The sequence below is a fragment of the Arabidopsis thaliana genome, chromosome 2, assembly GCF_000001735.4.
Source record: "Arabidopsis thaliana chromosome 2, partial sequence".
NCBI classification, from domain to species: domain Eukaryota; kingdom Viridiplantae; phylum Streptophyta; class Magnoliopsida; order Brassicales; family Brassicaceae; genus Arabidopsis; species Arabidopsis thaliana.
Window position 1 is genome coordinate 6,900,621 of NC_003071.7, and position 26,374 is coordinate 6,926,994.

The 26,374-nt window shown below is 33.9% G+C and overlaps 3 protein-coding genes, 3 long non-coding RNA genes and 2 pseudogenes across 12 annotated transcripts; 1 reads left to right on the forward strand and 7 right to left on the reverse strand.

Moving 5' to 3' along the window:
• Nucleotides 1-2,238: 2,238 nt before the first annotated feature.
• Nucleotides 2,239-3,049, reverse strand: AT2G15850 (annotated as a pseudogene). The gene has a single exon.
• Nucleotides 3,050-3,913: 864 nt separating this feature from the next.
• AT2G06495 lies at nt 3,914-4,224 on the forward strand. The gene has a single exon (NR_140149.1). It is a non-coding gene; the product is annotated as an other RNA (long non-coding RNA).
• Nucleotides 4,225-4,758: 534 nt separating this feature from the next.
• Nucleotides 4,759-8,878, reverse strand: AT2G15860 (BAT2 domain protein). Of its 4 annotated transcripts, none has more exons than NM_001161049.1 (10): nt 8,459-8,809; nt 8,101-8,305; nt 7,980-8,011; nt 7,796-7,893; nt 7,217-7,286; nt 6,955-7,143; nt 6,606-6,862; nt 6,173-6,263; nt 5,833-6,043; nt 4,768-5,309 (listed from the first exon to the last, which is right to left on the reverse strand). In NM_001161049.1, exons 1-10 carry the CDS (start codon nt 8,660-8,662, stop codon nt 5,092-5,094), a joined length of 1,575 nt encoding a protein of 524 aa, NP_001154521.1. In that variant the 5' UTR covers nt 8,663-8,809; the 3' UTR covers nt 4,768-5,091. The 4 variants fall into 4 exon arrangements, with proteins under 4 accessions (NP_179186.2, NP_001154521.1, NP_001324611.1 ...); NM_001335460.1 differs by having other exon boundaries at nt 5,454-6,043; NM_001335461.1 differs by lacking the exon at nt 4,768-5,309 and adding an exon at nt 5,408-5,651.
• Nucleotides 8,879-9,312: 434 nt separating this feature from the next.
• On the reverse strand, nt 9,313-13,692 carry AT2G15870 (annotated as a pseudogene; the record flags this gene model as incomplete). Its single annotated transcript has 1 exon — nt 9,313-13,692.
• A 927-nt stretch (nt 13,693-14,619) lies between these two features.
• On the reverse strand, nt 14,620-14,944 carry AT2G06505. Its single transcript, NR_140150.1, has one exon. It is a non-coding gene; the product is annotated as an other RNA (long non-coding RNA).
• Nucleotides 14,945-16,893: 1,949 nt separating this feature from the next.
• Nucleotides 16,894-19,699, reverse strand: AT2G15880 (Leucine-rich repeat (LRR) family protein; the record flags this gene model as incomplete). The annotated part of the gene is made up of 2 exons (NM_127148.2): nt 16,894-19,550; nt 19,648-19,699. The coding sequence occupies 2 exons, from the start codon at nt 19,697-19,699 to the stop codon at nt 17,419-17,421; spliced, it is 2,184 nt and encodes a 727-aa protein (NP_179188.1). The 3' UTR covers nt 16,894-17,418.
• A 49-nt stretch (nt 19,700-19,748) lies between these two features.
• Nucleotides 19,749-21,541, reverse strand: MEE14 (maternal effect embryo arrest 14). 2 transcript variants are annotated; one of them, NM_001084426.1, is made up of 4 exons: nt 21,142-21,405; nt 20,981-21,054; nt 20,851-20,896; nt 19,749-20,766 (listed from the first exon to the last, which is right to left on the reverse strand). In NM_001084426.1, exons 1-4 carry the CDS (start codon nt 21,356-21,358, stop codon nt 20,576-20,578), a joined length of 528 nt encoding a protein of 175 aa, NP_001077895.1. In that variant the 5' UTR covers nt 21,359-21,405; the 3' UTR covers nt 19,749-20,575. The 2 variants fall into 2 exon arrangements, with proteins under 2 accessions (NP_001077895.1, NP_565383.1); NM_127149.4 differs by having other exon boundaries at nt 19,749-20,896; nt 21,142-21,541.
• Nucleotides 21,542-25,867: 4,326 nt separating this feature from the next.
• Nucleotides 25,868-26,104, reverse strand: AT2G06515. Its single transcript, NR_140151.1, has one exon. It is a non-coding gene; the product is annotated as an other RNA (long non-coding RNA).
• Between the last annotated feature and the right edge of the window lie 270 nt (nt 26,105-26,374).

The following is a 26,374-nucleotide window of genomic DNA, read 5'->3' on the forward strand; positions in this document are numbered from 1 at the left end:
CACTCAACACAATCCACATCGGTCCAATCCAATAGTTGGTCCACCGATCTATGTCCGAACATATCAAATCAATGTTTAAAAGACCATTATCTCGTGGGGCGTATTCGGGATATGATCATACATTGGAAGTTAAGTAAGATGTTAAGTAATATATATATATATATATATATATATATATATATATATAAAATATGAGTTTTTCCACTTATTGTCAATTGGTTTTGAGTTGGAAGCCTATAGTTTAATAAATGTTTGTCTGTCAATGTAGCAATGTTGAAAATGTGATAGGGTAGTTAAAAAAATAAAGAAAGAGAGAACCAACGTGGTGTTGGCCCAATAATAAATCTCTTAGGTGGAGGTGCTGGGTTCGGCGCACGTTTAGGGCCTTCAGACTTAAACTTCAACATATTAAAAAAATATATATATATCATTTACAAGTTTAGATGGAGTACAATCTTCTATAAGAAAATATTTTAAATTGTCAATATTATAATTAGAAAATAAATTATCTTCAATATTTACAAAAGTTTCATATTGAATTATCTTTGTTGTTTAACTATATATTACAAAATCTATATATACATTTTTGCAGCCATTTTAGCAAATAAATCTTAGAGTTGGACTTATTTACAACCAACTGCCATTAGCATTAAAAAATTTTTCTAAAATAATTAATTTTACATTAAATTTTTAATTTAAATTGTCAATCACATTATCAATCAAATTTAATCCAAACAAACTTCACATCAATCCCTTAAAATTAGCATAAACTTCACATTAATTATTTAGACATGAAAATATTTATTTAAAGATTTAAATCTTCTAAATTTTTGCTTTTAGAGTTATTATATCATTACCTAAAAGGCAAAAAATATTAATTTTTTAAATATTATTATTTGTATATTTAAACTTCATAAAACATTATTAATATTTGAATTTATAAGAAGTTTAATCTATCAAAAATAATTAACATCATCATATAATATATAGAATTTAAAAAAATCTCAAAAATTTTTTTGTCATATTTTGTGATTCGAAATTTTAAGAATGAACATATATTAACCAATTGGCGAAAAATGTGTGGGTTCAACGTCCCGCAACGACTAATATATTTTGACAATGATTCATAAACTTATTATAAATAAGATCAATATTAATAAAATAAATAGTTTTTTTGTGGACGGGTTTGGCAGGACGTTACTTAGTAACAATGGTAAACTATAAAATAATTTACAAATTTTTATATATATTAATTTTAAAAAATGAATTGTCTCCGCGGTGTACCGCGGGTTAAAATCTAGTAATAACTTAAAATAAAGAACAAAAATTACGTATAATTAAATGTCTAAGATAAAAATGGAATATAAAAATGTAAAAATGCTTACCTATCTAGTTTTATTAATGTAAGAAAACATATTTGTCTTGCTCTATCAGCTTGCAAAGTTGCTTGTTACATCGAATGAATTGTTTTCAAATCAAATATTCCAACCAATTTTTTATTTGTTTTTATGATGATAATGATCTTTTCTTATAATTAAACTCATGTCACTTTTCATAATATAAATACTCATTTTCTCATTCTCTCATCCTCTTTTACTATATTTCCTCTGGTACCCGAAGTCAACTTAAAAATATTCTGATATATATAATAATTTTTCGTACCAAAAAGAGTGGAACCCGAGGTACATAGGAACTAATCTTTGTAATACTTGATTATTTGGCGCTAAATATACATGATCATTTTTTATTCCTGTGGTTTGTAGAATAATGAACCCAAATCCGGATGAACTTTATCAGACCAAAACTAAATTTTATATCCTAGAACAAAAGTCTAAAAAATTATATGTCTCATTATCTTATGTTTATAATATCTAAAATATTTTGAATCATTTGGTGCTTAATTCGCAACCGGTTGTAAGCTTTTTTTACAGTTGTTGTTTTCTCCTTATTAATAGATTTGCAGTTTTATTTTTCTCACGGGATATAAGCCAGTAAGCCACTCTATTGAACCTTTGCATTAAAAAATGGATACCATCAATAATCATGTCAAACTCTTAATAAATTTAACTAATTATTGCTAACTACTTCAAAAAAAATATGATACTTAGTGCATGATTGGTTGGGTTGTAAGTCTCACTTAAAGCATTAATTTTTCTTAAAGCCTAGATTACTTACCAATAGTGTTGTAGTTTTTTTTTTTTTTTTTTTTTGTCAACTACACATTAATTAAAAAATAATATCTCCATGATTGGTTACCCAATTAGGAGGAATAGTGTTTACAAAAGTAATTTCAGAAATTAAAATTCTAGAAGAGCGGGCTAAGCAGTCCGCTCTTACATTACAAGAATGAGGGATAAGGGAAAGAGAGAAAAAGGGGAAACAGAGAAAAAGGGGAAAGAGACGCGAAGCACTCGAAGATCGTCTAGCAGATTGGAGAAAGCGGGCCATTCTTCAGGTGACTGTACCATGAAAGCTAGCTCTGAACAATCGGTTTCGAACGCCTGACAAATGATCCTTCTTGAAAGGATACTTTTCATAGCCCAAATTAAAGCTTCTAACTCCTAATGAAGTGGGGAGGTGCCCCTCCTAAGACTTTTAGCACCAAGCAATATCGTTTGATCATCTCCTTGAAAACACCACCAACCTAAACCCATATTTCGATCTGAAGATTTCCATGAACCATCAAACTGACATCTTATAGATTGAGTTGGGTAGTCCAAAGAACTCGAAATAGTGGTAGAGTCGATCGGTTCCAACTGAGCTTCTTCCCACATTAATTTTTCACTCATAGCGTGATTTAATATATTTGCGGGTTCAGATTGTATTCCTTTGAAAACTTTTTTATTCCTATCTTTCCATATGAACCACAAAATCCAAGCGTAACAATATGTTTTCTCTCCCCCACCTGGAGGGAGTGGTAACCTCCAACAAAGATAATCTAGATTTGAAAGTTCTGAACTTAGAGGAAAGTTTTCTGATACCATTGGTATTTCAGATAATTCCCAAGTTTTATTTTTAAACTTACAGCCCAATTTTATTTTTGTTAAGACTGTAGTAGAGTAAATTTTCAGAGCCCTATCTTCTTAGCTGTAGAAATTTTAATTCATTATATAATACAAGAAATTGAAATTACCAACATAAATATAAAACCAAAAACAATAAGTTCTAAAAAAACTGATAATTATCAAACCTAAAAGAAAAAAAAACAATTGTTTTTATCAAGAATTCATAGGATTTTTTTTTCTATCATCATAATATATTTATTCAAATTAGTAATATAATGCATTTTATTTACTATAAAAAGTCTTTTATTATAATTATTATATTTATTAATCTATTTTTTATAAATATTTAAAGTAAAAAACTTACAGCAATAATTTTACAGCAATAATTTTACAGCAAGAAAAGTTACAGCTACAGCCAACACAGCTACAACAAAATCTCCACAGCAAAAAATCTAGAGTTACACCCCAACCAATCATCCACTTAGATAACATCGTATTTTAGCTCAATTTTACTATGTTTTTATTAGGTTTTCCATTGAGAAATCAAAAGTTATTGAATACTTCAAAGCTATTTCCAATTTCGTATGTTTCAAGGAACAATTATGAGTTTTCAAGCAAAATAGAGTAAAAGTCGATCAAATCCCATTTCAAAACAGTTTATGTATATCAAAAGTTTGGCATCTTTTTGAGGTTATTGAGGAGTATTATGTAAATCAGTAAATATATAATAGTTATCTCTTAAGATCGTATCTTGTGTAGCAAGCTTAGGATATTCTCTTAGGTTAAAGACTCCTCTGTATATATATATTTTGTGATGAATCAAGCTATCTTTGATATTAGGAACAATAACCTGGGCCACTTCCTAAGGATATCTGACGTAAAATCTTTGTTGTTTAACGTTTGAGAGCTTGATTTTGTTGTGGTCGTAGGCACAAAACATTTTTCCCAATACATGAAAATATAGGTGGGAGGTTATGACATGTCCTTCATTATTCTACCATTATCAGGTCTTAAGCAGTTTCACGAAGTAATTTGTCACTTTGTGGAGGTCACCAAAGATAAGATTGAAGGTATGACAGGTGCTAAATGTTTGGACAGTTGACCCTCCGAGATAAGGATCGATTCTTTCTAGAAAATGGAATTTCTGATCTTTCTAGTAATTTGAATCTGGCTACTTCAAGTAGCTGTCTGAATCGTTGGGTGCAATAGTTCAGGTGATTTCACATCCTCTAAAATAATTCAGCAGTATGGATATACACAAGAAACACCCATATGTAAAAAAGAGTTGATGCAACACTTAAATTACAACAACAAAAGCCGTTCTGTTACTTCTCCTTTGGCCTCTATCTATTTCATCCAATCTCATAGAGAGATTTCGTTTTGAGCGACACAGTTAAAGAGTAGCTTTGGGGATTTGTTGAATGGTCTAAGAATGTGTCTTCTTCTTTCTTCAATTTGCTTCTGATTTCTTATTGCATTCGACTCTTGTGACATATTGATCATTGGAGATAGTAAACTAAATTATATTGGTGATTAATGTGATATCTTAAACCAATTGTTGAATCGCAGAATCAGACTGTCTCCAGTTCATTGTCTTGCCGGGTTCTTTAAAACGTGTTGCCGGAGAGATTGCCACTATAGCATGCATGACATACACTTCGGAGTTAGTTCATAATTTGCTTCGGCAGTAATTCCACTTTCTACTCTATATTTTGTTTTGTTACCAGTCTCTACATAAGTAAATTTTTTCCAGTGAAAGTCTAAATAAACCACTTTTCAATATGAATTCAAATATTGAAAGCTACGTTCACATATAACACAATCAACTTCCAAGTAAAAACTCTGGAAGCAACAATATATTTCTAACAAAAGTTCGATAAAGTACTAATCGCTTCCCTGCTTTCAATCTTTGGTTCCTAGATTTAATAAAACTTTCAAGATCCAGACAACAAAGAAGTAGAGCACAAGTGGGAAAGACTTACCATAAGAGCAGCTAGCGAAAGAGATATATCTACAACTAGAAAGAAAACTAAATCAAATCCAAGTCATGTAAACCACAAATAAGACCAATCTGACTCTTATTATATTAGGCAGAGGGCATCGAGGTAGAAATCACGACATAGGACAGGTACTGAAGCCCTTCCTGGATCTTTGTGATAGCTGTGGTTTGGTCAGAGCGAAGACTATCGTTGAAGGTGCTTGCTTTTTCCTGCATGGTCGATGTTTTCAGAAGATCATCTTTGGAATCAGCAGCTGCAACTCCTTTAATCGCAGCTGAGTATGTTTCAGATACATCTGATATTCCTGCAATGGGGAAAAGGGTATTTGGAAACTGTCACTTTTCTTCTAGTGTTATAGAGTTTCACAAATCACAAACATATCTATCTTCTTCTGTCTTAATCCCAGATGATAACTATGTACTAAACTAAAAAGAAGGCAAGGACAAACCCCAAACTAAAGTGAAGTGGTTAAGGTGAGCTTTGTAAAGGTATTGAAATGGGATTAAGCCAGCTTTTACGTGGAGTGTTCATTACCGAAGTACTTATACGCTAAGTACCCTTTACCACTCCAGCTGTTCTAAATTCCGTTGTTTTCTGACTGGAGAACCAGTAGTTTCCCAGAACTTCCCTTCTTCATAGTTTTAGTCTTCATTGTGAAACAAAAGTTTTTTTTTTAGTTTGGTTTTAGTAGAAGAAATGTTGCTTCTATCTCCTACTCTTACAAATGAATGACTTACTACACAATTAGATGATTCTAGCAACCCATAATATTCAGGAAGAAATGCGATAGAGCAGTTATAAGTTGAAGTAAGTTGAATTGGACCAACCTGTTATAAAGCTATTGGAAACTGCTTCAACATATCCAGCCATTGTTTCTGCCTTGCCTCTAATCAGCTTAGCTTTCTCTGTAGGATCCTCTGCCCACTCGATTTTCAATGCCTCAGTGTCTTCATCCTGAACTTTGTTGGCATGAGATATCATGGACTTACCGAGGATAAGCAGATGTGTGACTGCAAAACAGCACATCTCTGAAAGTCTCTGCAGAACGAGATTTCATTTTTCTAGTTAATAGGTCGTTTTTCAGCCAATAAAAGGAAACATAGTAGTGGTGGTAGAATTAAAACTCTTCAATATTTAAAAGAAATAAGAAGGGATCAAACTTCATACATGAACTCCTTCTGAGTGAAGAGATTCAAGCCTGCCACCGGTTCGCTGGATCATATCATTTACGTGTAGTCCCGCTAAAGCATTTGTGAACCTGATAAACATAAGTGACGAGCAAATTAAAAAACAAGTCAAAGAAATATATTCCATACACATTAATCTTTTTTATCTTTACATAAAAGATTTCCTGATGCAAGGAATTTACAAAAAAAATACTTTTACAAAGATTCCACGTTTCTAATTTCACCTTCTCTCTTATCATATAGAGGATTGCATATGGTTAATGATATGGAGGGACAACAAGAGATTCCTATAACAGTGCTACGCAATGAAGGGACGTATAGTGGTGATGTTTATGAGAAAATACAGACAAATGAGACTGATGGAAAAACGAAAATGTAGAATTAGAGAGGGAAAGGGAAACAGTCATAATTACCCAGTAGCCATATCAGCAGCTTTGCTGACACTTGAGTTATGCAGATTCTTCATGTCATCATCATTGCCTTCAGTTTTGATATCTATTTTCTTCCCTTTGTCAGACTCTGCTTTACTTCCACTCATTTCATCAGCAAAGCTGAAAAGTTGCTGGATTTGTTTGAGCTTCCCGTCATACAGCGATTTTTGATCTGGTGACAATTTCCCCTTTCTCCTGTTGAACAACAGAGTATAGTGGCTAGCCAATGCTTCCAATTCCTGAAAGTACCATGCATTGAAAAATTGAGGGAAGACAAAATCGATTATCCAAGAATGAATAGACAGGTGGTTTTCAGAGATAAGTAGGTCACCTCAAGCTGCTCAGGACCACCATAAATGTAAAAGCATCGATCAAATGTAACCTCCTCAAGTACTTGATCCTTAAAGTCTACCCTATCCTTCTCAGCTCCAATACCAGTCTCTGTAATCAGTAAATCCATAGTTTCCTTGCCCACAAATTCAAGTACTTGCATTCCTTTCGCAGTTAATGCTTTTCCTGTCTGAAGATCAGAAGTATGGGATAAATGAAATGTTAAGCTATGAAAGACAGAAGACAACACAAACAGCACAAACCTCTAGTAGAGACGGTGCACCAGATCCAGCTTCCCTAGGCGAAGAACCTTGCTGGACACTGTTTTCAAGCCTACAAGAGAAATAGTGGAGCATCAATAACTTGATCTTCTTCCTAGGGTAACGGGTCTGTACACATGAAACAGACGACCTCTAGGTTCATTAAGCCCGGCAACCATTGTAGATTCTTATACTAAGGAAATCACACATATAGCTTCCCCAACATTTTATTGGTACTAATGAAACAAAAATGAGCTAATTTACCAAAAGAAGAATCTATTAAAGTAAATGAACTGAGTATGCTCATTCTGTGGTGTGTCAACAAAGTATTAAATGCTCAGAGACTCAGAAACGGAATGCTAAACAATTGACGTAATTAATTTCGGTGCAGACTTCCCTTAAGAAAGATCATGGAGCTTTGATAAATCCTTTAAACTACAACCCTCAAACTAAAGGATTACTTTCCTTCTTGTCAGGGTATAAACTCAGCGGCTTCAACCAATTCGTTCACAAAGTTTGTACTTTGAACACAGTTAAGATTAAAGCTTTCAGTAAAACAGAGACAAATTAAAAGAAACATACTTTTGCACCAAACTTGTGCCCCCTTTTAACGCATTTCCAAATGCTTGCCAAGCTCCAGAAGTGAAACTCTCAACTGAATCATCGAAAACCTTCAAACCCTGGAAGATGAAAGATCGAGATACCTTGTAAATTCTAACGTCTAAGCAAACGAAAAATAATGACTTGACTTAAGCCAACAACAAACCAACAGAAAATAACATATGGAGGAACAAAGGTCTATGTAGGCAAAGGCATTAACGCATTTCCAACATTATCACCATGAGCATGAACAATGACTTGTACATAAGAAGCAAAAAAAAAAAAACTTGCCTGGCTAAGAAGTGACTCTTCACTTGCACCCTCCAATCTCTCAAGAGCTGACTTCTTTAACTTCGCATTCTCATCATCACTATCCTGCTCTGTATCAGCTTCTTCAGTTTTCTCTTCTTCCTTAGCAGAAGATTCAGAGTCTTCATCCACTTCTCCCATCTCTGCAATGCTTTTCGCTGCTTTCTCTGCCACCGCTGCAGCCTACAGTAGTCGGCAAAATCAAAGAGTCTAGATCAAAGAAGTTCCTTCAACATACCATACAAAGCTCTACCATAAGCTTTGGATCCGATATCTAAAGCATTATCAGAAAACACTAATTGATAAAATTAGGTCAAAATTGGAGTGAGTACATACATTACGAGAAATATCTTCCGCAGCTTTTTGGAGATCGGAAAGCACAGAGAAGCCAGAGAAACCCCAACCCCAACCACCGGTACTCTTCGGTGGCGCGTCCACATCTGCCACTGTCAATTTCTCAATCTCGGGCTCTTCTCCACGAACCGGTTCTTCTTTAACCAGAGATGATTTCTCCTCGTGCATTTGCTTGTCTTCTTCCATCGTTGTTAGCGATCTCGAGATCAAATTAGAGTTTCCCAAAATCGGATTTACCAGAAATGAGATTAGGGTTTGTGTGAAGATGTCGAAGGAATGAAATGGAGATTAAGATTTTCGAATCGAAAACTGTAAATCAGTTAGCTGATACTCAAAAGACTTGACCGGAAAATCATGCTTATGCTTCGTCGTGCAGCAAAAGCGTCCTCAACCATACGGTGTCGTTTTGATGACAGCCTAACTTATTTAAATCCTTTTTCGTTGGCCCAATGAACCAAGACCCAATGGGCCAGTATCTTTGCTAAACTACGTCACCCAAAAACAGAGCTAGGATAAATATTTTAACAAAATTCCACAGTTTTAAAACATTAAACATTTTAGACGTTTATGTGTATATAATGTAATCGTGCTAGCAGCTTAAGTATGGTATGATTTGGGGTAACTGCAAATAGATAGTTAGTAATAGAGACATGTTTGATATTACGATTGAGAGAGATGAGAAAGTTTGTTAGACATAGATGAAGATATTTTTTCATTAACTTTGTAAAATGTATTTGTACAAGTATATATACTATGACTATACAACCGGTTAATATAATCGAAATACATAATGAACTAAATCACATAAATAAACCAACACTCTCTAATATGCCCCCTTAAGATGAGGATTCAAAAATGTTGAGAATACTCATCTTCGACTTAAGATGTTCGAATTGGTTTGGGAACAGAGGTTTAGTCATGATATCTGCTACTTGATCTTCCGTGCGAACGTGTAACAACTTCAACTCACCATCATCTATCTTTTCTCGCACGGTGTGGCAATCAATCTCGATGTGCTTGGTCCGCTCATGGAAGACCGGATTGATTGCTATGTAAATCGCTGCTGTACTGTCTGAAAATAATATAGGAATTGTAGTAGCAGCAGTCAAAGACGCAAGCAAAGTATGTAACCATACTAACTCGCAAGTAGCAAGAGCGAGAGCTCTATATTCAGCCTCAGCTGATGACCGAGAAACCACATGTTGTTTCTTGGATCTCAATGATATAAGGGAATCACCGACGAACATAGTGAAACCAGTAGTGGAATGACGACTATCAGGACAAGACGCCCAATCCGAGTCTGCAAATCCTTTCAAAGTAAGATCAGAAGAAGCAGAATAGAATAAGCCTTGACCAACAGTGCCTTTAATGTATTGAAGAACTCTGTGAGCAGCCTGAAGATGTGCAGTCGTAGGTGCATAAGAGAATTGACATAACTTGTTCACCGCAAACGTGATATCTGGCCTAGTTATAGTCAAATACATCAACGTGCCAACAATTCGACGATACTGTTCTCTATCCTCAAGTAACTCACCATCAACTTTCATCAGTTTCAAATTTGGAACCATTGGAACTGAAACAAGTTTGCAATTTATCATACCAGTAGATGCCAACAACTCCAAAGCATATTTTCGCTGACACAATGAGATTCCTGCTTCAGTTCTAGTAATTTCCAATCCCAAAAAATACTTCAAATCTCCAAGATCTCTTAACTTGAAAAGATTCTGTAAATCCTGACTCAACTGTACTGCTGCTGCCTCATTAGTACTAGCAATGACAATATCATCAACATACACTAACACAACCACATACTCACCTCCACAATCTTTGAGAAACAATGTGTGATCTCCATGTGTTTTGAAGAATCTCAAACTGAGTAAAGATGCGGAAAATTTCTTAAACCATTGTCGAGAAGCCTGTTTCAAACCATAAATGGATCTTTTTAAACGACAAACAACATTTGATGGTAAGATAATACCCTTTCTCTCAGCATATCCTTCAGGTAACTTCATGTATATTTCTTCCTCCAACTCCCCATTCAAGAAAGCATTAGACACATCAAGCTGTTTCATAAACCATTTCTTAGAAGCAGAGATCTTTAACAGCAACTTGATCGTTGTCATCTTAGCAACTGGAGAAAAAGTATCCGTATAATCTAGACCCTCCTTCTGAGTATAACCCTTAGCAACCAGTCTAGCCTTATACCTCTCAAGACTACCATCCGCCAAAAATTTCAAAGTAAACACTCATTTACAACCCACTGCCTTCTTACCCTTTGGTAATGTTGTAATCTCCCATGTATTCGTAGATTCCATAGCACCAATCTCAACATCAACAGCTTCACACCATTCTTTAGTGCCCTGTGCCTCAGCAAAATTCGTGGGAATAGGAATTTTTGTGATATTATTGATATAACACATGTGAGATGGAGAAATTTGAGAGTAAGAGATAGTAGAAGATATAGGATATTTTTGATCAGATTGCATATTGTTGCAAACATAATCTGACAGATGAGTAGGAGGTTTCCTATCTCTCTGTGAAGAAATTTGTGGTGGTAGATCAGAAATTTGTGATGAAAGAGAAGAAAAAGAAGATTGTTGTTGAATACCTGAAGGCACAAGAACTAATGGTGTACACAACTTCAGAGAATCTGCTGACTTCTTAGTACCAGCCAAAGGAAACACCTCCTCAAGAAACACCACATTCCTAGAAATAAAAATGGCATTACTCTCCAAATCCATAAGTTTATAACCTTTATAACCAGACGAGTATCCCAAGAAGATACAAGCTTTTGATCGAGGCTGAAACTTATGTCTTTGCTTCGGTGATGTAGAACTGTAACATAAGCAACCAAATGTTCTGAGCTGTCCATATTGGGGAGCAGTACCACTGAGAATCTCATAAGGAGTCTTATTTGAAAGAAGCTGTGAAGGTGTCCTGTTGATAAGGAAAACAGCTGTTAAGACACATTCACCCCATAGAAAAAGTGGTACCTGAGATTGAAACATGAGAGCCCTTGCCACATTAAGAATGTGCTGATGTTTACGTTCTACAACCGAGTTCTGTTCTGGAGTCTCTGGACAAGAATGAAAAGCCATAATCCCTTTCCGTTGATACAAACTTGTAAAACGCAGTTCTGGAGCATTGTCAGATCTTACAGCTTTCACTTTAACCTTATACTGATTCTCCACTTGCTGAATGAAATCATGAAATATTGTAAGAACTTCAGACTTAGTTTTGAGCAAATAAATCCATGTTGCACGAGAATGATCATCAACGATTGTCAAGAAATATTGATAACCATCCACTGTTTCAACTGAGAAAGGCCCCCAAATATCAATGTGTAACATCTCAAAAATCTCATTACAAACATTATTCTGAGAAGGGAAAGACAACTTTCTGTGCTTAGCTAGATGACAAACATGACAATAATCGGATCCTTTATTCTTGTGTTTAGTAGTTCCCAATGATTCTGAAATAACATCCAGTCTTTGTAGAGAAGCATGTCTGAGTCTGTTATGCCACGTACTGATATCCACAACTGCATTCACTGAAACATTTGTATCTTCAACATCCATGACATAAAGATTAGCCACTCTCCTACCGTGACCAAGCATCCGGCCTTTGATAAGATCCTGAATTTCAAAAGCATGTTGATCAAATATCACTCTTGAACCAATATCATCTGTCAATGAACTTATACTAATCAGATTAAGACGAAATTCAGGTATGAACAAAACATTCTTGAGAAGAATATCATCATTGAGTCTCAAAGTACCAACTCCACTAATCTTCATAGTGGGACCAGCTAGTTAATTCACTGAGCTCAAAACAGATGTATTCAAAGTCAAAAACAGATCTCTATCATGTGAAACATGATGTGTAGCTCCTGAATCTATCACCCATGTTTTAGAGGAAAGAGTATGTTGAGCAACAGTCAAAATCCCAATAAAACTATAGGTGGAAGGAGAGAAAGAAATACCAATGTTATCAGCTTGAGATGAGCTAGCTACTGCAGAATTACTGTGAGGTTGAGGCTGAAGTTGAGAGCTAAACATAGCAATGAACTAGTGAAGTTGTTCTTTGCTCAGATTGCCCACCAAACTCTCCAGACCAGAATGAGTATCATCAGATTTTGTAGTAGCCAAAGCAACATTAGCAACAACAGACTTTGGTTTTTGTGTTTTATCACCAACCTTATCCTTAGGAGTAAAGCCTGGAGGAAAACCATGCTTCTTATAGCATCTCTCTGCAATGTGACCAACCCTATTATAGAAAGAACACATCGGTCTCCCCTTATTAGGACAATTCTGAACATAGCAGATAGTAGGATCAATGATATTAGCAACAGTGACTTCAGACACTTGGAAAGCAACTGGTGGAGCAACCACATTTGAAAATCCTTGTTGACTATTGTCTTGATCCACAATGTGATACACCTCTGCTAAACTCGGAAGTATCTTCTTAGCAATAACCTGTCTGCGAATAATAGCATAAGATTCATTCAAACCAGCTAAAAACTTCACTATCTTAGCTCTTTCTGCCTTCTGTTGCAGACGAAGAGCTTTACCACATGTACAAGGATCATCCAACTCCTCTGTACTATTCAATTGATCCCACAATGTCTTGAGACGAGTATAGTACTCGGACAAAGACAAAGTACTTTGACGCAAATCCTGAATCTCTTGAGTAAGATTATATGTACGTGGAAGATTAGTCATATTGAATCGACTATTGAGATCACGCCATATATCCGAAACATCATTCATACGAAGAATACTCCTGTAAATCTGAGGAGACATAGAATTGAGAAGCCAAGATTTCACCATGGTATTGCATCTAGACCATAGACGAAAGTTCTTATCCGTTTCTAAAGGACGAGGCAGAGTTCAATCTATGAATCCAGATTTGTTCTTAGCATCTAACGAAATGAGCATTGCAACATTCCAATCTCCATAGTTCGTTTCATCAAGACGATGAGAGATGATATTCAAACATGGATGATCGGCGCTGTGCAAGAAGAACGGTGATTGAGTCGGATCCGTTGATTCCGGTGAAACGATGACTCGCGAAGCTCCAGTAGTCTTAGATCGAGCAACTGGAGGAGAATTCGGAGGAGAATCATCAATGCCGGTGGATCGCGACTGTTTGCGAGCTGAACTTGTTCCTGACTTCGATCGAGTTGATTTCCGCGTCACTCGAGCTACTGTCACCATTGGATCTTGAGCTTGAGCAATGGAGAAGACGATTCTGAGCTTGAAAACGGAGAAATCAGATCGAGTAACCAATGAAATTTGAGCTTGGATGGCTCTGATACCATATTACGATTGAGAGAGAAGAGAAAATTTGTTAGACATAGAAGAAGATATTTTCTCATTAACTCTGTAAAATGTATATGTACAAGTATATATACTATGATTATACAACCGGTTAACATAACCGAAATACATAATGAACTAAACCACATAAATAAACCAACACTCTCTAATATTTGAGTTTAATAAATCCTCTTGACATATATATTCCCTTAAAATAATGGAATAATGCAATGGTTCTAAAGATCCTTAAAATAATGGAACATTGCTAATTTGCAATGGTTCTAAGATTCTAGGCTCTAAAAAAATTCACTTTTTAAAAAAACAAATCTTATACATGACACGATTTTTTGTAAACAGTTTTTCTTTATACATATCATAAATTTTCTTTGTACATAACGTGAACCACACTTAGAAGTATATTATTTGTACACTCACAAGATTCACTCATTATTTAATTAGATTAAAAATAGAGAAATTTCTCGAGCTACTACACTTTTAAGTGTTTTTTTTTCTTTCAAACATATATATATTTTAATCACAATCACTAAAGATATTTCTCATGTGTTACATTAGGGAAAAAAAAAAAATATACTTCTTTTGCTCACTAAAAATTGGTAACAACCCAAATTATCAGAAATTTGATTTATAAAGTGTTATTGTTTTATTTTGCAGGTTGAAGATGCTACAATGAAATTCCAAAACTGCCAAAAAAAAAAAACACTTGCACTGAGGTTTATTTGGAAGGCTACGACTCAGTTTTTCTAAACCTGAAGAGATATGTCCAAATAATATCCTTTAATATCAAGTGTTAAAAGATTTTGAGTCAAAAGAGATTATGTGGAGGTCGAATCATTTGGCATGGTTGTTAGTCCTTTGCAGCAAAAGCAATGCCCTTCTCGATGTTAGCTTTCAGTTTGAGCCTCCAATGTTTTTTCCTCATACTTGGTGATTCTGTGGAGGTCTGACTCAATCACCTCATCATTTTCTTTATTCTCGATCTTGGTCCTTGAGACAAAGTAAAAAAGATCAAGGACTGTAGACGCTACAAAAACAAACTCATAGACCTGAAAAATGATCTCACAAATTAGGCATTGCCATGATTTGAGTAAATGTACCCCCACCCCACATCATTAGAGATTTGGCATTTTGAATCAAAGGTAAGTAGATCTTTCCTACACCTAGAATATATGGTTCATTATGTTTAGTTTCATCTTTATAAACATTTGTTATTGTTTTTGGTTTAAAGACTTTAGAGAATATTTAAAAAAATTGATGGGTTGGTTACTCTTATCGGAACGTGATGAACTCATCCTTTTGATCAAAAGTTGTGTTGAAAGGCTTTGAGGGTTTATATATTATATAGATGATGTAAACTGATTTTTGATAGTTAATTATTTTTTATTTTTTTTACTTGATATCCTCAACAACCTAGCAATCATAATGCTAAACAAGAATTTGAAGTTTGAAATCCAGTGATTTTGATGATATCAAAATACTACTAGATAACTTTTTGTGTGTCTTGTCGAATATACTCTTTTGCACTTTTGCTAAATTCGTCTATTATTCGAGATATTTATTATAAATGGAAAAAGTTACATGGGTATGCCATTGATCTTAAGATCAGTTGAATGTATTAGAGAGGATATTTTAAATTTTAACTCTTACATATACAGATAAACATGCGGGTTGTTTTAAACCGGTAGTCTGATCCGATAATTCGCATTATAATCTCAGGCGTTCGTTGACTAATTCTAGTAAACTCTTGACCACATATTTTGAGTTCATTGTTTATATAACATCAATGTATGATTATACTCAGGAGAAAATATATAAAGAGAAGATATCAGTAAAGGTGAGGGACTAAGGGTTAGTCCGCTAAACGAGTAACTGAATATGCGGAATGATAGATGTGATTGGGAATGCATCAAATGACATAACAAGTTTCAGTAAACTGCATCAACCATTTAGAGGATTTCCTTTAGTGCATCTTTGCCAAATTCTTATCTTTAGTTGTAAATAAAAAGGTTGTCGTATGAGACTTTCTTGGTCTTTCTCCTGATTACTCTTATGTTCAAATATAGCTTCTTATTTATTTTCTAGGGAACACTAGGTTTCTATTGACCTTAATTCCCCATTGCAAAAAGGTATGACGTACTCTGTTTTTAAATTACAAAGTTTTGTTTATTTTCTAAATTAAGATTTTTAAACACTTTTCTCACTGATATAAACAATGTAGTGTTATAAATTAGTGTGGCTGTTAGACTAAGATATTGTTGGTTAGGTATGAGTTAATTTAACATTTATTGAACAAATTGTTGCAAACATATTATGTTTTAACTTCTCAGCATAATTGGTGAGTACGATTTGGTCATAATACCAATCCAACTAATTTCAGTCTCACCTTACATTCTACATGTAAAGGGCATCCTTTTAAGTAATGAAATTTCATGTCTTAAAACCTATCCATTGGAAATTTTAATTGTTTTTCATTAAAAACTAACAATTTTTATTATTATTATAAGAAGCTCTTTTTATTCTTCTTGTATTCTCTCTTTCTTGTGATTTTGTCATCTCTCTTTGGAATATATCTAGATTCAAAATGCTAGTTGTCACATTTCTTTCAACTTGTAAGTCTTTGATTTTCTCCTTTAACACAAAAAACTAATAATATAATTCAGAGCAAATCCTCTTATATGTGATTAAACTAGTTTCTAATTCCAAATAAAATGCAGATAAACAACACACAAAATCAGTTCATTTTCCTCCACTTCTTCCTTCTCTACTAGTCATTCTCAAGTTAAATGGAGACTGAAAATACACAAATCAAAATGAAGATTTTTTTTTTTCTTTTCGGATTTATCTTATTAAACAAGTGCACAAAACAAAAGTTGAACAGAAACAAATTACAAGAAATTAGTTCATAAGTCAATCTGAATTTTCTTCAGTTTCATATGAATATATGATGCCACGTTAACCGATACAACCGAAGGTTATATTGAGTAAGTTTTTTATTTTACGGGATTAACCAGCATTTACAAAAGTAGACAATTCGAAGAAAAATTCTTTAAATCCTTTTCAATATTAGTGTACGTGATAGTAGTAGCTAGCGAGCTAACCCACCAACCCGCATGCAAAAATGAAAAATTCATCAAACCTGCAATCTATCAGATTTGCCACTCGCTTTTAAATGGATCTAAAATCTTAAGTCCATTCTCACCAAAATGGACTCGACCTGCCTGGTTTGGCCCGTTAAGACTTCTTAGAGGCCATATATTTAGCTAGTTTGATCGTTAACTTTGTTCACCTAAGAAAATATCTTTATTAACGAATAAGATATGGCAAATATGTAGATTCTAGGATACCATCATAAACGGCCTTAATGCACAAGAGAAGAAGCATAACAACAACTCTGTTTTTGAAGTTTTAAAATCTTTTATGGACCAAAAAGATGTTATAAACTGTTACTACACAAACTTTGTACGATTCTTCTTAATTTGAGGAGTTAATGCCACTACGATACGTTGCCCTCCCTTTCTTTTTCTTCTTCTTCTGTCTTCCTCAAATTTTGTTATCTTCAGTTTTCCTCATGACGTGATTCATTTAAAGACTTCACTCTCTCTAAAATTAGTAGCCTTGGAACATTGGAGGTGGTGGTGAAGCATATTGGTGGCCGATGAATGGTGGAATGATGAATTCCTCACTTGGCGGTGGTGCTTCTACTGTCTGTGAGGGTGTTCGTGGTGGAGGAGAGTTGACCGGTGTTTGTGTTGGTGGTGAACTCATCTTTGGTGGTAAAAGTGGAGGAGAGTAGACTGGTGGTGGTGGTGGTGACTTTACTGGCGGCGGAGGTGGAGAATATACTGGTGGTGGTGGGGAATATACTGGCGGTGGAGGGGAGTGGACAGGTGGTGGTGGAGAGAACACTGGTGGAGGTGGTGAATGGACCGGCGGTGGTGGCGGTGGAGAATAGACTGGTGGTGGAGGAGAGTGGACTGGAGGCGGTGGTGAATGGACTGGCGGTGGAGGAGAATGTACGGGCGGTGGCGGTGGAGAATAAACTGGTGGTGGAGGTGAATGGACTGGTGGCGGTGGAGAATGTACCGGTGGGGGCGGTGAATGGACTGGCGGTGGTGGAGAATGCACTGGCGGTGGAGGAGAGTGTACTGGCGGTGGAGGTGAATGCACCGGAGGTGGTGGTGGTGGAGAATAAACCGGTGGTGGGGGCGGTGGAGAATATACTGGTGGTGGGGGCGGTGGAGAATATACTGGTGGTGGTGGTGGTGAGTGAATAGGTGACGGAGGTGGGGGAGAGTGAACAGGAGGTGGAGGTGGACTACGCCGGAACTTCACAGGTGACTGATCATATGGATCATTTGGTTGCGGTGACTCTTTCGGTGGTTGTGGTTTGTGAACCGGTGATGGAGTTGAATGGACTGGTGGTGAGGTAGGAGGAGACGAAGCTGGCGGTGGAGAGTGAACCACATGGTGATGTGGTTGTTGTGGTGGAGGCGGGCTACGCCGAAACTTCACTGGAGACTGATTATATGGGTCATTTGGTTGTGGTGATTCTTTTGGTGGTTGTGGTTTATGAACTGGCCTAGTTGGCACAGGTGATGGAGACTTCGACGGTGTAGCTTGGCTAGAACCACCAGCACACTTGTCCTTACTACAATCAACTGGACGGCTAATCACCACAGCACATTCCTTGGCCGATCGTTGCTTAGGCCGATCTGGCAAGCAGTTGCGTGTATCATCCAATGCAATCTGCTTCTGACTACCTGGAACACATGAATCACCTTGTCCGTTGAAGTAATTGTAGGCGTACGTCAAGTTAACCAATTTAGGCAACTTGCATATATTCTCTGGTATGAACCCGGTGAGTTTATTCCCAGAGATATCAAACTCTTCCATACTGGTAAGCCCGACAAAGCTTGGAGGTAGAACACCAGTGAAGGAGTTCATGCTAGCGTCAAACACGTTCACATTGGCTAGCTTCCCAATCTCTGACGGGAAACAACCGCCAAGACTGTTGTCCTTAAAGATAATCTCGTTGAGATTCTTCATGTTTCCAATACTTCTAGGGATACAACCGCTAAATTTGTTGTGAGCAAAGGTCACAACGGAGGCTGATGATTCTCCGAGGGAATCAGGAATGGTAGACGTGAATCTGTTGTTGTTCAGGAAAATGGCGTCGAGATCCTTTTTGAAAAGCTCAGGAGGGACTTGACCTTCGAAATCATTGTATCTGACGTCAATGAACTTAACAGCCGGCCACGAGAGGACAACAGAAGGGAAAGGTCCGACAAACCGGTTGTTGCTGACATCAAACTCGTGCATTAGGCTCAACTTCTCGAAACTCTTAGGTATGATACCACAGAACCGGTTTGAATTCAAATGAAACATCGCAACATCTGTCATCAAACCAAGTTCAGCCGGTAAATGCCCTGCGATATCCGCACCATTCAAATCAACCCCCGCCACAACCGCGACGTCAGGATCATCAAGAGCCGGGGCACAGAACACACCCGTATAGCCACACACATGAGGGCCATGCCAGTTTCCTGTGGTGTTAAACGGGTCTGAATACACCGCCTTTTTCCAGGCTTGGAGAGCAATATACGCTCTCTTAAGCCTATGGTTTGCAAATGTCACCTTAAGATCAACCTCATACTCAATATCATCAGGAAGTTCACCATTTTCAGGTAACGTCAAGAGCTGTCGCTGTGCAATAAATGAAACTTCTGCATCGGTGAGTGCTAAAACAACAGAAGAGAAGAAGAAGAAGAAGAAAGAAAAGAATAAGAAGAGGAAGCAGCCAAAGGGCGAGAAAGAAAATGGAGGTTTAGTCATGACTTGGAACAAAACCTTGGAAAATACCCAAGGGCTGCTTATAGATATGGGGCATAGAAAAGGTTTCGATGAAAACACCAAAGGGTTATTATTAATAATGTCAAACAATTTTCATCTTTGCATCACCAAACAAATCTTTTCCCTATATTTAGAAAACTCTTGTTTTCCTTTCAAAGATTTAGCTTCACATCCGGAGAACAAACATCATCAAGAATAGAAATCTCTTCGTAAACCAAATAACCACGTAGTACTATAATAGGCACACGACAATAAAAACAAACTCAACATTCGCGAACATCAAGCAATAACAACCACATTTCTATGGCAATATGTATCACATATTAGCAAAGAGACAATATATGATCTAAAGCACAACCAAGAACTATAATTACATATAAATGTGATAAGAAACAACTTTCTAAAGGTAGTACCGTAGTAATCCACTTCCGTTATCAAGAACAGAAATCTCTTCGTAAACCAAAACCGCGTAGTACTATAATAGGCACACGACATTAAAAACAAACTCAACATTGGCGAACATCAAGCAATAAAACCACATTTCTCTGGCAATATGATCACATCTTAACAAAGAGACATTATATAATCTAAAGCAAAACCAAGAACTATAATTACATATAAATGTGATAAGAAAACAACTTTCTATAGGTCGTACCGTAGTAATCCACTTCAGTTATCAAGAATAGAAATCTCTTCGTAAACCAAAACCGCGTAGTACTATAATAGGCACACAGCATTAAACAAATTCAACATTGGCGAACATCAAGTAATAACAACCACATTTCTATGGCAATATGATCACATCTTAACAAAAGATAGACTACATGAACTAAAGCAAAACCAAGAACTATATTTACATATAACTGTGATAAGATAACAACTTTCTAAAGGTACCGTAATCCGTAATCCGCTTTCAGTCGGTTTCGTGGTCAGGAGCGTGAGAGAACCAAGCAGGGATAGTTCCTTTACTTCTAAGCAATCTAGTGAAAGCTGAATCCGGCATTTTCGATTTCTCTTCTTCCTCCAACTCTTGTTCAGATTTTGGTAAACCATCAGGAATATGAATGTGCAAATTCATTCCTTTCTCTCTATCTGATTCTTCTCCTACATGTAAACCATTCTTGGTTTTGTTATCTTTCTCCATTGAAGCAACTCCATGTAAACACCCGATTAACGATTTCAAACCACCTGTTTGCAAAATCAAATTCTCAACTTCAACCTTTGGCTTCTCTCTCTGCAATCACATAACCAAATCTAGTCACTATCACTAAATTCTTTGGATTCTCAAATTGAAAAAAAAAACTATAGAATTACTTACTTCGAGATCTTTGAGTTCAAAGTAAGCTCTCCAGCAACTGTAAGAGTCATCACCTTCAAGCGTCGAACAGTAATCTGAAATCAAAATCAAACATGATTCGTTGATACTCTTATCTGAATCAGTGTTCGTCTATGTATAGGAAGTGAATGAAATTGTTGTACCTGAGAGTTCGGATTCGGCTTTTTCAATAAGTGGCGGATCTTGAAGAATCCGGTCGAATTTTCCGCGGCTGAAGAGTTCAAGCTTAGGTACGTCTCTGGTGCTTGAACAACGAACCACCGGGAAGGATCTCGCCAGGAAACAAGGCCGTGAGACGAATTTGGTGTCGTTAAACTCAATTGGGAGATGAAACGAACGAAGAGTCACTGATTTTATCATCTCTAGTGAAGATATTTTTCAAAACTCTTAAGCCAGAAAAATTGAGTTATATAATAATAACTTGGAAGCTAGGAATGATGAAGTGGATAAGGATTGAGATATTCTTTTTTAATTTTGAACACTTTTTGATAGTGACGGAGATAGTTATAAAGTGAATTATTCGAGTGATGATATCAATGATGGCACATAGTATGAGCGCCGTTGATTTAAATAATTTGTGTATAGTTTAGATAAGATTGTAAAATATCTTAGATTGGTACACTTTGGGCCAGAAGAATGAAGATAGCTCCCACTACTGTTTTTCATTTTCTTAAACTTTTGTTTTCTCTTTTGAAAGTGATAAGATCAAACAGATAAAAATCAAACACACCAAGATTGAAATTAAGTTTTAGTTTCGTTGACTTAAGGCGAAAGAAGAAAAAACAATCCCAAAATTGAACATTTTTTTAGGGATGAAGAAGAAAAATATAGGGTAATATTAGTAAATAACCAAATAAAACATATAAATTAAGAAACTAGTAGAGAGAAAGTTTTTTGTTACAAAATAACTATGGACCACGTTGTCGGAAGAAAGGAAATAACAAAGGTATCTTTCATTTGTTGTAAGATGAACAGTAAACGAAATACATCCGTATAATTTTTCAAAATAGCATGTAACATTAAAATTTCACATGTTATATTTAGTTTAAAAACATGCTATTTCAAAAAACGTTATGAATTTTTAAGAAAAAAAGTTATTATGAAATTCTTTTACATGAACAGAATCTTAAGAAAAATATATATATGTGATTTTAATAAAAACCATGTATTACTAAAAAAATAAGAATATATTTTTAAAGAAATCACGTGTGATCTTAATAAAAAACGTGTATTACTACAATATCATGATAAAAAGAGATATTAAACTGAATAGAATGTTTTTTCTAAAAAATACCATGTGCTTTTTATAAATACTATGTAATAAGAGAAAATAACAAGATAAAAAGAGGATATTATGTTATCGCATGTATTTCGGAAAAATAACATGTTACAAAGGACATTTACGTAATTACACGTATTTTCCAACATGTTTCCGACAAGATACTGTGACTCAAGGTTAGTTTGTACATTCTTTTCAAATCTATAGTCATTTATTATAAATACTCAAAAATATAAGATTTATCAGTCTAAAATTTTTTATAAATGACAAAAGAATTAGAGAACGAAGAAAAACATGACATTTTTACTCATGTTTCGCGTAGAAATGTACGGTGCAGTGTAATTTCAATAATAACAAAAATATCTAAATATGTATATGTATGTATATATATATACTAGATTTTAACCCGCGGTATACCGTGGGACGATTTCTTTTTTTAAAAGTAATATATATTAAAATTTGCAAATTTTATTTTTATAAAATATTTATATTTTACAGTTTATAATTGTTATTAAGTAACGCTATACCACGAATCCATGAGACAATTGTTAAAAAACTGAAGTTGTAATCCCTATTAAAACAACATATTAATAATATTTTACAATTTTATAAATATTGATACAAATACATCCACCATATAACCCAATTCCAAAATAAAACCTGTTCTATAATTTATTTACCCGTCCTGTGAATTTTTTTTAAAGTAGTAATTTTTAAAATTTAAGAATTATTTTTTATATATAAAAGTTTTACAAATTATATCATTCTCTAATACATTTATATTTTATAATTTAATTTTATATATAGTAACATTATACATACCACATAACATTTTTGGTTTTATATAATCTTTTCTAAATTAGGATGATTTGATATGTTTAATATTAGTGGTCTTAAAAAATAATAAATTAAAGATTTAACCCGTATTGAAACGATGGATTAATTATATTTTACTTTTTTATTAATGTTGATTCAAAAACCCGTCACTCCAAATCTGTCTTGCAAAAAGCCATTTATTTTATTAATATTAATTTTACTAATGATATGACTCTGAATTATAATTTAAATATTTTAGCTAATAACATAGGAGTACACCATATTTATTTAATAGGGGAATGTGAATGCACTTTTACCCAAATCCACCAAAAAAGTCTTGCAAAAATACTATAGAGATAAGAAACGATAGTCGGTTTTGATAGGTATAAGATTAGTAAATATATTAGTTAGCTTAAGTTAGTTAAAAAATACAAATCGAAAAGGAATATTACACTTTATTCGAATATAGTATCAAAACTTATATAACACAGAGATTTGATAAAATTTTAATTGTTGAATACTTTTTTTTGTGCTAATTTTTATGTGATTAAGATTTAATTGATTTTGTATATAAAATATTAAATTGTTTTACGAACTTATTTGTTTATAATTTGGTAACAGATAGATATTTGAGTATTCAGTATATTTTGCTTCAGTTTAGGAAATCTTTGATGACCCGTCTTTAGATCCAATAAGCCCTATAATCTAGATATTAACCTGTAGTATACCGCATGTAAGCTTATATTTTAGTTAAACTAAAAACTTTTATTGTAAAGATGATTTAAAAATATATGATATTATTTTATTTGATTTTAAATGTATAGTAAACTGTGAGTTGTATATGTTTTGTTGATATTATCTATATTGTTTAGTGTTTAAGATTATACACTTGTAGTTTGATTGTTAATTTAAGAGTTTCACCTGTAGTATACCATCTTGTATTAATATCGATCTAAACCCGTCAATTCTAGGATTTTCCAGCTTGTATTAAAAATTGAATTACATCATACACATAAAAAAATCTAATATGTTATTAATTATTATAGTATATAAGATTATAAATTTTCAATATAATATGTATGAAATTTAATATAAATATTTCAAATTATGACCCGTTACTCAGTAGAAAGTTTTCTTAAATCTATTTTTCACCCGTTATAATATTTTTTTCATGTATTGAATAGTGTATATTCGTTTAAAAAAATTCTAATTATGGAATATGCGAAAAAACTCTAATTATTTTTTTATAATGATGATATTATTTTTTCGCAAAAATAGAATCATATAAAGATGAGAAGTGAATTATAATAATTAATAAAAAATTAATATGATAATTTAGATATCAAATCTAATTTGTTGATTTTAATTGGTTACTTTTTTTGAAATTAATAATGTATTTCATTTTTCTAATTATATCAAATTAATTAAAAATTAGATATCAAATCTTATATGTTGATTTTGATTGTTTATTATTTTTGAAAATTAATAATATATTTCGTTTTTAAATTAAATTTAATTAATTAAATTAGTATTTGACTTTTTAATTCTTAAAGAGATAAATTAATTTACTCTTTAAAATTTTATTTCTAATGGCATACCTATGTAATTACTTATAAAAATTAAGGTTATATTTAAAATGTACTTCCCAAATAATATAGTAGGATATATATTAAAAGTATTTAAACTGCACTGCACTTTATCCAAAGTTGAGCGACACATTTCTATTTGGAGCATTATTTTCTTAGTAGTAATTAATCGGAATCGAAACTAATATATAGTTTTTTGACAATTTTTTTCTTTTCTTAAAGAAATTAATAAAAATATTATCATCATCAAAAAATAAATTGTATTCTTCTTTTTAATATCCAAGTACAAATCAATCATAATCTTTTTTAGCTAAATATTTAAGTTATCAAGTTATAAGTTTGACTCATAGTGTTCACTTATTAGATTTCTAAAAGTAAGTTAAATAGCAAACAATTCAAGTGTCTTATAAAGGATTAAAAGATTGAGCAAAAAAAATAATATATATATATATATATATATATATATATGTAGTTACAGCATGAAATTATATTAAACTCATTAATTAACAATAGATAGATATTTAGAACCAGAATATAAAATGGTTTTATTTAATCTTAAAACATGCAGCTAAAAAGGTCAGAACATTTAATATTACCTTCTACATTTTGTTTTTATGTAAACATTACCAATTTACCATATACTTTCCTTGTACATATTTAGCTAAGAAATCGTGGACTCGAAATTGTATTTTGATTTTAGCAAATTAATTTTTTTTCTCCCTTGATTGAATTAAAGTTTACATTTTTTTCTTATAATCACTTGTGTGATACCACTATTAAGTCAAAACCAGATTTTGTTTTTCAACTGAAAATTACTTATATATTTTTTATTCTAATAATTTGGAGAGCATGATGATCGTCTCTGTCCGATCTCTTCAACTACTGCTTCTTTTAGTGATGTTACTGTTTTGCCGACGCTATCACTTTACCTCCTCAAAAGTTTTCCCATGTATGCTCTTGCTCTTCACCCTCTAATTCTTATGAGATGGGAAGTTGGTAGAGTTTATGGCTCTGGTTTTGAGGATTTTGATGTAGCTCATTCGGTTTCGATGGGCTTGGATACTTGTGTTTCTACATTTGTGTTCCTTTGCTTTTATCGTTTTGATGCGATCATTTATAGCAATATTCGGATTATGTATTTATTTGCTTATGTTAAAAATTGTCTCGTTGCAGTTTAGAAAAGTTTTTTGAGTTTAGACAACCAACCACTTATCCTAGTTTATTGAGGCTTTCAATAGCCATTTCTGCTTTATAGATCTTGTTATCCTTCTAAATACTTTATTTGTGTTTAGTGATAATGTTATAAGGAGCATTGTGTGCAAGACTATTCTACTTGAATTAGAAGCGGGCATTGTTGTTCAAGACTGTTCTTGTCCAACATTTATTGGCCATATGATGTTGATTTGCTTCCTCCTCCTTATGGTTTTGACAAAGACTTCCAAACTAAAAAGTGTATGCTTTATTGAATGTTCTTGGTTAGATGATGTTTTGGTAGAACTTGTAAGTTCACCCCTATTCCGAAATCTCAATTTGAGTGTTATTATTTATGTTAGCTTGTGCTTATGCTTATTCTTAACCTCTATGTTAATCGATGTTTTGATTTATTTGACTCTTCGTAGGCATAATGTATCCTGTCAGGTTAAACTTCTTTCTACCAGAGGATAAGTTTGTCAAAAAAATTGTTTTTTTGTCGAA

Excerpts from the sequence above, each read along its gene's own strand:
- AT2G15860 (NM_001161049.1), bottom strand. The coding sequence starts at position 8,662 with ATGGAAGAAGACAAGCAAATGCACGAGGAGAAATCATCTCTGGTTAAA. Across the intron at positions 8,012-8,100 it reads GTCACTTCTTAGCCAGGCAA|ACCTTTGTTCCTCCATATGT; the intron begins GTTTTTTTTTTT and ends TTGCCTACATAG. Across the intron at positions 6,264-6,605 it reads GCTGCTGATATGGCTACTGG|GTTCACAAATGCTTTAGCGG; the intron begins GTAATTATGACT and ends TATGTTTATCAG.
- MEE14 (NM_127149.4), bottom strand. The coding sequence starts at position 21,358 with ATGATAAAATCAGTGACTCTTCGTTCGTTTCATCTCCCAATTGAGTTT. Across the intron at positions 21,055-21,141 it reads AGCCGAATCCGAACTCTCAG|ATTACTGTTCGACGCTTGAA; the intron begins GTACAACAATTT and ends TTTTGATTTCAG. Across the intron at positions 20,897-20,980 it reads TTGAACTCAAAGATCTCGAA|AGAGAGAAGCCAAAGGTTGA; the intron begins GTAAGTAATTCT and ends ATGTGATTGCAG.